Source organism: Elephantulus edwardii, unplaced genomic scaffold, assembly GCF_000299155.1.
Source record: "Elephantulus edwardii isolate Elephantulus edwardi_28Jun2011 unplaced genomic scaffold, EleEdw1.0 scaffold00431, whole genome shotgun sequence".
Lineage (NCBI taxonomy): Eukaryota > Metazoa > Chordata > Mammalia > Macroscelidea > Macroscelididae > Elephantulus > Elephantulus edwardii.
In genome coordinates this window covers 540811-551384 of record NW_006400181.1, presented here as the reverse complement: position 1 = coordinate 551384, position 10574 = coordinate 540811, and the positions used below count along the sequence as shown (strand labels likewise).

General features: G+C 37.9%; 1 protein-coding gene across 1 annotated transcript; it reads left to right on the top strand.

Annotated features, from left to right (window-relative positions):
* The first annotated feature begins 3497 nt into the window (after positions 1-3497).
* On the top strand, positions 3498-4475 carry LOC102872295 (olfactory receptor 4A15-like). Its single transcript, XM_006902607.1, has one exon. It carries the CDS (start codon positions 3498-3500, stop codon positions 4473-4475), a length of 978 nt encoding a protein of 325 aa, XP_006902669.1.
* The last annotated feature ends 6099 nt before the right edge of the window (positions 4476-10574 follow it).

Here is a 10574-nt window from a genome sequence, read left to right as displayed (position 1 = left end):
AAAACCATGTTCAAGAAATGAATATATGAAAAGAATGAATATACGAATACATGTAATTTCTCTGATTCCTTATTTGAGTTTTCTTTCATGCATTACTGTTTAAATCTCCTTTTGGTGCATAGTACTATTTCCCCTTTGTTCTATTTGTCATTGTATATGCCATGATAGGAAAATATTACTAAACATACAGGAAAATATAGATTAAATAAATGTTTTTTAAAAAATATAACTTTATACAATGTCTAACCATGGATGTCCATAAGTTGTAGATATAACATTATTTTAATACATAATATACTTAGTAAATTCCAACTATCTAATTATTTTCTTTTCTGATTCAGTGCTTATTGTGAAATAATCAAAACATTAATAATATCTACCATTTATACTTTATCAGGTGACATCCTTTGTTGTATGCACTTTACATGAAAAAAATATAAACACCCATATAAAACATAATATTACTCTTCTTATTTTACAAGTTATGAAAGTTGAAGTACAAAGAATTTAAGTTGCACAAGTTTACATCATTAATTAATGATGAAGCTGGAATTCATATAAAGGCAGTGTGGCCCCTACAGAGTAATTTACCACTGTTCTTGTTCCCTCTGCAAGGATGTCTCAGATGTTAAGCTGTTGTTATTGTGTGCCTCAAATCAGAACCAACCCATAGTTGACCCTGCAGCAGGGTTCAGAGCAAGTAATCTCACCACAGGAGATGGCCTATCCTTGTCACAAAAATCTTAAATAGGAATACACTAAGTAAAAAATCACTGTAATGAGTGATCATATCAGTAGCTAGCATTTTAAAAGTGGCAGTACCTAGCATGGAAATGTGTGTTTAATTATAGCAATACGGTCTGATCTGGGCTATAATCATCACAATTAGGTGCTATGCATAGGAGAGTTGGACAGTGACTAGGGATGGTAGAAACAGAATTGATGTCTTTGAGCTGTGGTGCTGGAGAAGAGTGTTGAATATACCATGGACTGCTAGGAGAACAAACAGGTTTGTCCTGGAGAGGGTGAAGCCAGAATGCTCCCTGGAGTCAAGGATTCTGAAGCTTTGTCTGACATACTTTGGGCTTGTTGCAAGGAGGGACTGGTCCTTGGAGAGGGACATCATATTTGGGAGAGTGGAGGGACAGCGCAGGAGAGGAAGACCCTCTATGAAATGGATCGATTCTGTGAGTGGAGTGTTGGGAATGAGTGTATTTGAGACGGTGAGATTGGCACAGGATAGAACAGCATTTAGGGCTCCTATACATAGGGTCGCTATGAGTTGCAAGCGACTTGATGGCACATAACAACAACAACAACAACAAACTGCTCTTACGGGAAGTGATTGTGGATGCAGGTAAAATGAAATTATTGACAATTATTTCAATCTTTTCTTCATTTTTTTATGCTGTTTTACTGGTCCAGTTCTGAGAATTTTATATTTTCTATGCCTGGAAGCAGGAGTGGCATCCACTTCCAAAATGCCTTGCCTCCAGAAAGTCTATGAACAGTGCACAGGCCTTTCGTTCATAGGGCCATTATGAGTTGTCTACAACTCGACGGCACCTAATAACAACAACAACATGTTGAGTTGTAATGTATTTTTTTTTCTTTTCTTGTTGTGTAGCATCTAATTGGATCTGACTGACACAGAAGAAGCAGAAGGAGTTGCCCCTCCCTCTTTTATTTCAAGTAAAGTTGTGTTATCTGCAAATGATAAGTTGTTAGTTCTAAAATCAAGAGGTTTTTAAAACGCTATTGTTGTTCCATGCCACAGAGTCAACTATGACTCATTGTGACCCTATGAACAACATCTCTGGGAATTGTATTATCATCCTTAAATTCTCTGACACCCTTGAGCCCATGGGTACAGTCACTGTGTCAATCTATCTTCTTGTTGTCAGTCTTCCTTTCTATTATTGATCCTCCACTTTTTCCAGCATGACTTCTTTTTACAAGAACTAGTCCCTGGTGACAACGTGCTGAAAGTATACGAGACCAAGTGTCTCTATCCTTGCTTCTAAGGAGCACCTTGGCTGTATGTACTTCTTTCAAGACAGACAGTGTTTGTTCTTTTGACTATCTGTGGAATGTTCAGAATTCACCATTAAACACTATCGATACAAAGGAATATTGGAGTATCAAGAGTTTTATAGGATAGGCAGAGAGGAAATGTCTCTTTAAGATGCTAGCAAACAATTTGTATTGGAATAATTACTATACAGAATGATGAACTATTTGTGTAGTTATCAGGTACATTTGAAAATCCAATCTCTTTACAGATACAGTCATAGAGATGAAACAAATTTATAGCAGGAAATACTGAACTTTCATTTGTCAAACATTGTAGTATTTAATGAGATCGTACTGAAGAAGCATTTTTTGTTTTACGTTGGTCATAAATACTATCAACGAAAATAATTACTTTGTTAACTTATTTATTCAGAGTCTATCTCCTCCACCAGGGAATAAGTTCCTTTAGCCCAGATATTGTTTTTCTTTTATGTCACTGTTGACTTTTATGCCAAGCATTATCAAATTTTTAAAGAAGTATTATTAATATATTACAAATCAGTCTGGGAGAACTCTTCTCTAGAAAAGACCCTCTAAGATTTAGACAAACAGCCTTTTATTCGAAGGCCAGTTCAGGCCTCTAAAAAAACCATTGTCAAATAGAGATATAACAGTTTCTTTGGAAGAAAAAAAAACTGTTTCTGAATGTTTATAATGAATTAGCCACTGTCATAAATTCATAGTGAAGAAATGCTTCATGACATAAAGTACATGTTGTTGGTATGCGTCATCGAGTGGCCTGCAGTTCAGAGTGACCATACGTACAACAGCCCTAAACCCTGCTCTATCTTGTGTCAATCTTATTGTCTCTGACACATCTCCCTCCATTACCCCAGTCACTGACTCAATCCATTTCATCTGGGGTCTTCCTCTCCTGCTCTGTCCCTCTATCCTCCCATGCATGATGGCCCTCTTCAACATGTCTTCTCTAAGGAGCAGCCTGGCTTTACCCTATCTAGGATGCACATGTTTGTTCTCGCAGTATATGATATATTCGGTACTCTTCTCCAGAACCACAGATCAAAGGCATCAATTCCTCTTCTATCATTCCTACTTGTTGTCCAACTTTCTGATGGATAGCAAATAATGACAAAGACTCTGACCTGGATCAGGTGCACCTTAGTCTCTAGACTGACATCATTGCTCTTCAGTACTTTGGAGAGGTCTCTGACAGCAGCCCTCCTCAATGCAATACATCTTTTAATTTCCTGGCTGCTGGTACCAAGAGGGTTGGTTGTGCAGATGAGCAAATTAAAGCTGTGAACAATCTCAATCTCTTCACCATCTACCATGATGCTGCTTATGAGCCCAGTGGTGAGAATCTTGATTTTTGTATAAAGGACACAGTCATAGTAATATTCATCATTTCATTACAGGTTTTGTTCTCCTGAGCTTTCGTCTCTAAATCACTTCCAGTAGAATAAATGGGCCAGAGCAACAATGTGACGGTATTTATTCTCCTGGGACTCACGCAGGATTCTGAAACTCAAAAAGCTTTATTTGCTGTGTTTTTGATCATCTACTGTGTGACGATGGTGGGTAACCTGCTCATTGCCCTAACTGTTACTAGCAGCCCCTCTCTGGGTTCCCCCATGTACTTCTTCCTCACATTTCTGTCACTCATGGACGCTATTTATTCCACGACCGTTACCCCTAAAATGATTATCGATTTCCTCTGTGAAAAAAAGACCATTTCCTTCTCCCTGTGCATGAGCCAGCTCTTTATACAGCATTTATTTGGTGGGGCCGAGGTCTTTCTTCTGGTAGCCATGGCCTATGATCGCTATGTGGCCATCTGTAAACCCCTGCACTACCTGATAATTATGAACCGAAGGGTTTGCGTTCTGATGCTGTTGGTGTCCTTGGCCGGAGGTTTTTTGCACTCTTTGGTCCAACTGCTCTCTGTGTACCATCTTCCCTACTGTGGCTCCAACGTCATTGATCACTTCATGTGTGACATGTATCCATTGCTGGAGCTTGCTTGCACGGACACTTCCTTCATAGGTATCACTGTGATTGCCAATGGTGGCGCTATCTGCACAGTCGTCTTTATCTTTCTAGTCCTCTCTTATGGTGTCATCCTAAACTCCCTGAAGACTCACAGCAAGGAAGGGAGGCGCAAAGCTCTGTCCACTTGCAGCTCTCACATCACCGTGGTTGTCCTCTTTTTTGTGCCCTGTATTTCCATGTATGCTAGACCCGTTTCCAATTTTCCCATTGACAAATCTGTGACTGTGCTTTATACAATTATTACTCCCTTGCTGAACCCTCTAATATACACTCTGAGAAATTCTGAGATGAAAAATGCCATGAGAAAGCTCTGGGGTTCAAAGTTCACTACAGCTAAATTAAGAATGTGTGCGTGTATTGAATGTGCAATTTGTAATTCTAAAGCAGCTTGATCGGTTTGGTCACTTCAATGGATTTTCTAGAATTTTTTCTCTTTCTTAATGAAAAGTTATCTGAATTAGAAGAAATTATCCTTTGTGGTTAGGAGTAATCTAACTGGGAATTTCAAGTAGTTGAATAAAAGGCATAAGCATGTTCCTGATTATAAGTAAAATTAAATCTGAGCTCAAGTGATCCCCCCCACATTCCCCCCCACCCCCCAGCATATATATAGAAATAAGACTTAGGCAAATTCTTTTTAGTGGTTTTTCAGAGACAGTTAATTACATGAGAGGAAGTTGCCTATCTTTCACCTTCAGAGCAGTTTCGAACTATGTACCTTTGGTTGCAGCACAGCTTCTTACCAGTAGGCCACCAAATCTCCTAGATTAATGGGGTCAGGGAGGAGAATAACTAATATCCAGAATAAATTTTGAGACAAGGACATCATTCAAATATTTTAATGGAAACTCAGTTTGGAAATAAGGACAATGTTGTAGGGACTATAATCAATGTCACAAAATTGTTCACCTATGATTTATTAAATGGACACTTAATTGCTGTATAACTTTTCACCTAAAATGCAATAAAGTATCCCAAGAAATTTGGAGGCTTTAAACGTCAGAAGATGAAAGGTCCATCTGTCTTCCACAGAGCAACTGGGGGATTCAAACCATCAACAAGAGACAAGGCCATGAGAACTCCTTGAAAATGTACAAAAATAATATTCCATTTTATATTTACTTTGTACAAAATTCAGTATTTGAAATCCTGGCATGTTTTCAATAAATTCCTTAAGGAGATTTAAAAATAAAACTTAAAAATTAGTTATTTTCCTGGAGACAATATATTTGCCCTTCAGTATGTTTGGATGGGAGATGACAATTGTGTTTGGTGGTGGTTGTTGTTGTTATTAGGTGCCATCAAATCAAGTATGATTTATAGCAATCCAATGAACAGCCAACCTAAAACCAGCCCTATCCCTGTGACCCCCTCTTCATCTCTGAGACAGTAGAGCCCATTGTTGAAGTCAAAGTGTTGATCCATCTCGTTTGGGGTCTTCCTCTCCTTCACGGGTCCTCCAACTTTCTAAGCTTGATGGCCCTTTCAAAGGAACAGCCTCACCTAGCTACATGTTGGTATTTAGGAAAGATAAAGGTTTGTCATCTTTGTCTTCAAGGATCACTCACGCTGAATCCTTTCAAGGACATATCTGCTTGTTCTTTTAGTAGTTCATGGGATATTCAGTACTTGTGTCCAGCTCCACAATCCAATCTATTCATCTTCTATCATCCTTATTCATTGTCCAGCTCTTTGATGCATAACAGGTAATTGAGAAGACCTTGGCCTGAATCAGGCACACCTTAATTTTCAAACTGACATCATTGCTCTGTAGTATTTTGGAGCACTCTCAGCAGACTGGCCCAAAGCAATATATCTCTCGATGTCCTGACTCCTGGTAACAAGGCTGTTGATTGCTGATCCAAGCAAGACATACTCATTGACAGCTTCAATTTTTTCTCCACCTAACATAATCTTGAGTGTTGGGCCTGTGGGGAGGATCTTTATCTTCTTGATGTTGAGATGGAATCCGTACCAAAGATTCTGGTCCTAAATCTTCTGCAGCAGATGCTTCATTTCATTCTCACTTTCAGAAAGCACATTCGTGTCATCACTATAACGCAAATTGTTGGTGAGTCTTCCTCCAATCCTGAGATGCAGATACATGAGGCAGTCATGATTATTATCAATGAAAAAACACCCCACATTCATTATCAGGACCAAGGACAAGATCAAGAAGTGAGATTTAAACAACTGAAAAAGGATACTCAATTTATATATAAATGTTCCTTGTCAAAATTGAGTATTCATAAGTTGTAATATTTAATAAAGACTATCATTATTATTAAATGTCAAAGACTCAGATTATGCCATGTGATCAAAAACCCCTAATAAAATACTCAAGAGCAGTAATAGTAACTGTCATTTTCTGAATTTTATTGGCTTCCAGAAACTTTACATGTAAAAATACACGCAGGAAAAAACTCAAGGTAAACACTATTAGTGTTTCAATTTTATAAACTGTGAATTAAGGCAAAAGAGGTTCATTGACTTGCTCAAGATTACAGAAACGGTAAATGGTGAAGGTGGAATGAAAACCCAGTCAGAGTTTCTCCAGAGCTTACACTATTCCTCACTCTGCTATGCTTCAACACACACCCCCTTCCAGGATGACTTAAATAGGTACACATGGAATGAGAATTCGTTATTTGGTCAATTTAATGACAAATTTCAACACTGGCTAACATTTCAACTGTAGTGAACTTGAAATTAGATGTTTAATTATCCAGCACACTATGACACCGATCATGCCATAGATTTTTGGACTATAAAGGATTTTTATATCACCTATTTTAATCTTTCTTACAATCCAATTAATAAACTGAGACCAATTTGAGACTAAATTTAGAAAATGACGGAGACACGTACCTTTTCTATTTAGTATGTTCCTTTTTGAAATCTTGACACTGAAGTTTTTTTACCATGCTGTCTTTATACCCTGTATAACCAAACATTACACATAAAACTATGTTACAATGCCTTCTACACCCCTTAATGGTCTCTATTTTCCTCTCCCATCACTACTCGGGTTACCTCAAGAGTGTTGGGTGGTAAAAAACCCCACAACTGGCTGATGATAAACTAAGTGGTGGTTAAGTTAACACAAATCAGCTGATATCGGTTAGGACAAGCACAAAAAAGGGAATTCAAGGGGGGGGGAGGGAAGAAATGTGCATGCACGAATGAAAACCAGTCTCTTTGTGAACCTTCACTAAAATAAAGAAAAAATTATGAGAAACTAGATAATGATTTTTTTTATTAACATTAATGAATATTCACCATTTTCTTCAGTTTCGGTTTGAACTTGCATATGAGTAGATCACGGTCTGTTCCACAGTAAGCACCTGGACTACTTTTCACAATTGATGTTGAGCTTCTCCACCAATTCTTTTCACAGATGTAAGCAATCTGATTCCTGTGTAAAGCATCAGGTGAAATCCACATGTATAGTCACTGTTTGTGTTTCTTATAAAAGGTGTTTGTAGTGACTAAAGCATTGATTTGTACAAAATTCTATCAATCTGCCTACAAACTCATTTCTGTCACCAAATGCATGTTTTCTGCTCATCCTTCTTCCTTGTGCAATTCCAGTGGTCCATTATTACTAATGCATCTTGGCTGCATGTTCCATTGATTTCCAATGGCGAAGTTGGTAAAAATCTTCTGTTTCCTTCTATCTGGCTCTAGTTGTTGGTGGGTATTTGAATGACTAGTAGTATTAGCAGGTTTTCCTTGTACGTACATGGATATTATCCTGTAGCTTAGATCATTGTATTTCAAGATGGATCTAGATTTCAAGAAGGTCTTTTAAACTCTGACTGCAATTCTTTTTTTCTCATCTTTTCATTTCTGGCATAATAGATGATGTGACATAACAACAACAACAACTACATATTTAAATACAAAAGAATGAAAATCAACAAAATTAAAAACCTCACAACTACAGATGCAGTCCCAGATGTACACAGTGTCACAGACGAGAGTCACAAATAGGCAAGGGAGTAGAAAGAAAGCTCCCACTCACTTGCTTTAAGTGTGGATCTTGAAGGACACTTGACCAAGAGTGGCCCACATCAGGTCTGACAGGACTGACAGGCCCCAGCTCCCAGCTGGAAACAAAGGAGGACGCTTCAATGATTTAGATCCTCCCAGAAGAGCTGTGGGTGAGCATTAACATTACTGGTAAGTATATTCGTTTTCTCCTGGACACAAGGGCCTACTATTTGGTCCTAAAAGCCTTCTGAGGTCCCAACTCTTCTCACTGTTTCTTAGTTGTTGGAATTGATGGGAAACCTCATAAGCAGTTCCTTACTTCACCTCTGCCTTGCATGCGGACTTCCTAGCTGTAAAACAATACAGTGGTAGATGGAATTTGCTCCAGGACTTAAGAACTGTAAATGACATAACTGAGCCTCTACATCTTGTGGTTCCTAACCTCTACACTATAATAGACAAAGTGCTAGTCTATAGGTCTTTTATTGTAAGAACCACCTTCCCTCTGTAACTTGATTTGTGCCACTATTAGAACCTCTACTCGGAATATTATTGCTTTTTTAATTTTTGACTCATGTACTTTTAACTTGTTAGTTAAATTGGTGTCTTCTAGACTGCAACACTTCCTTGATACATCTTCAAGGATATGAACATGTACGGCTTAACACAACTGATAACAGTGCATCTAAATTCCAAAATCAATCTCCATAATAGTCTATGTGTTTCCTATTGCCAAAGGGGCCCTTTAGAGTAGTGAGAGAAGATCTTCACCCTGAAACCAACAGCATCCCTTTTCAGCAGGAAGTAGCTAAAAGAATACGCCATCCCCTTTTCCTTATGAATCAGGGTGAAGTCTCTCTCAGGGAGGAGTGATAGGGAATGGCAAAGGACACACTGACAAAGAAGATAAATCAAAACTGGCTTTGACAAACACTGTGGCAATTGGACAATTAAAACAGACTTAGTCTAAAAGTATTATATTTTAGGGCATTATTTTTATCGTAGGAGTACACAATGAGGATTGCAGAGTGGATTATATTTGGGGGTAGGGCGTGGGGTTTGGGGAGGTACAGGAGCATTGTGTACCAATGAGGGAGTTTTTCTTTTGCTTTTCAAGGAGAGGAGCAAACGGGGGGGGGGGGGGGTTTGTGTGGGGAGAAGGGTGCAACAATGAATGAATGAAATTCCAAAATCTCTGTAGATGTTCATTGAAATGAAAAACAAACAACCTAAATTAAAAAAAAATAAAAACTACATTAAACTGAAAAAAACCCAAAAAAACTCCACAGACTTTTGGGGGGGGGAAGAAGAACGAACTGGGGAGCAGGGTAGAGAATATAGTGCAACAATGAATGAATGAAAACCCAAAATATCTGTAAACATTCATTAAAATTTGTAAAATTTAATTTAAAAAAAAAAGAAATTTGAAAGACAGCCTGAGCCACTGACTGGAAGACATCCATATATCATTAGCATCCAATGTAAAGAAAATCTAGCTGAAAGTTATTTTTAAATGACTGGTATGGTACAGTAGCAGGGAACTGCCAGTAATTTAATGTGGCTGTAGAAGAGGCCATGGCACCAGGTACATATATTGTTATTAGGGTCATATAAATCTTGTCTGAAAGCAAAGAATAATAAAAAAATATTTACCATGCAAATACATAATAACACTATATTGACCTATGCCAATTCCTTTCTAGTTTTCCTTATTTATTGTCCAGTTTACTTAACCATATGAAGTAAGTGAAAATATCATGACTTAGTTCAGACATACCTTAATCCTTAATATCCATTACTCTAGTTTACATTTTGTTGTAAAGAAACCATACATACAAATATAATTTTAGCTGATTCAAGTTGTGGAACAATTTTTAGGTCATAGTCAAGTTGAATCTTTGTCCTACTGAGATTAAAGTGATTAAGTTAAGACACATGCTCTTAGATCAAGAGATAAATCTAGAAAGCAGTAGGTTGCTTCATCAGAAAACTGAGCATAGAAGTTGCATATGACCCAACTATTCCACTGCTTCGAATATACCCCAAGAAAATGAGAACTGAGGCACAAACAGAGACTTGTACACCAATGCTCATAGCAGCATTTTTCACTATCACAAGAACATGGAAAAGTCCAAATACCAACCACAATCGAATGGATTGAAAAATTATGGTACATTCACATGATGGAATAGTACCAGTACTCAGGAGCAATGATTTTGTAAATTACTATCTAATCTGGGAGAACTGGAGAGCATCATGCTAAGTGAAATAACTCAGTCACATAAGGACAAATGTTGTATAAGACCGTTATTGTAGAAACAGATAACTAGTAAAACAAATATGAGGAGCTGAGAGGGGAGAGGGGAGTAGAGGGGTGAGGGTGGGCCAGGGGCTTAATCATGGGATCTTATAATTTGATGGGGGAGGGGGGATTTGGGGAAAAGAGGATCTGGTGTGAGGTACAATGTCTACAAATTTTGTAGGTAAACCAGTGTGAA

Coding starts and splice junctions, on each gene's coding strand:
- LOC102872295 (XM_006902607.1), top strand. CDS start 3,498: ATGGGCCAGAGCAACAATGTGACGGTATTTATTCTCCTGGGACTCACG.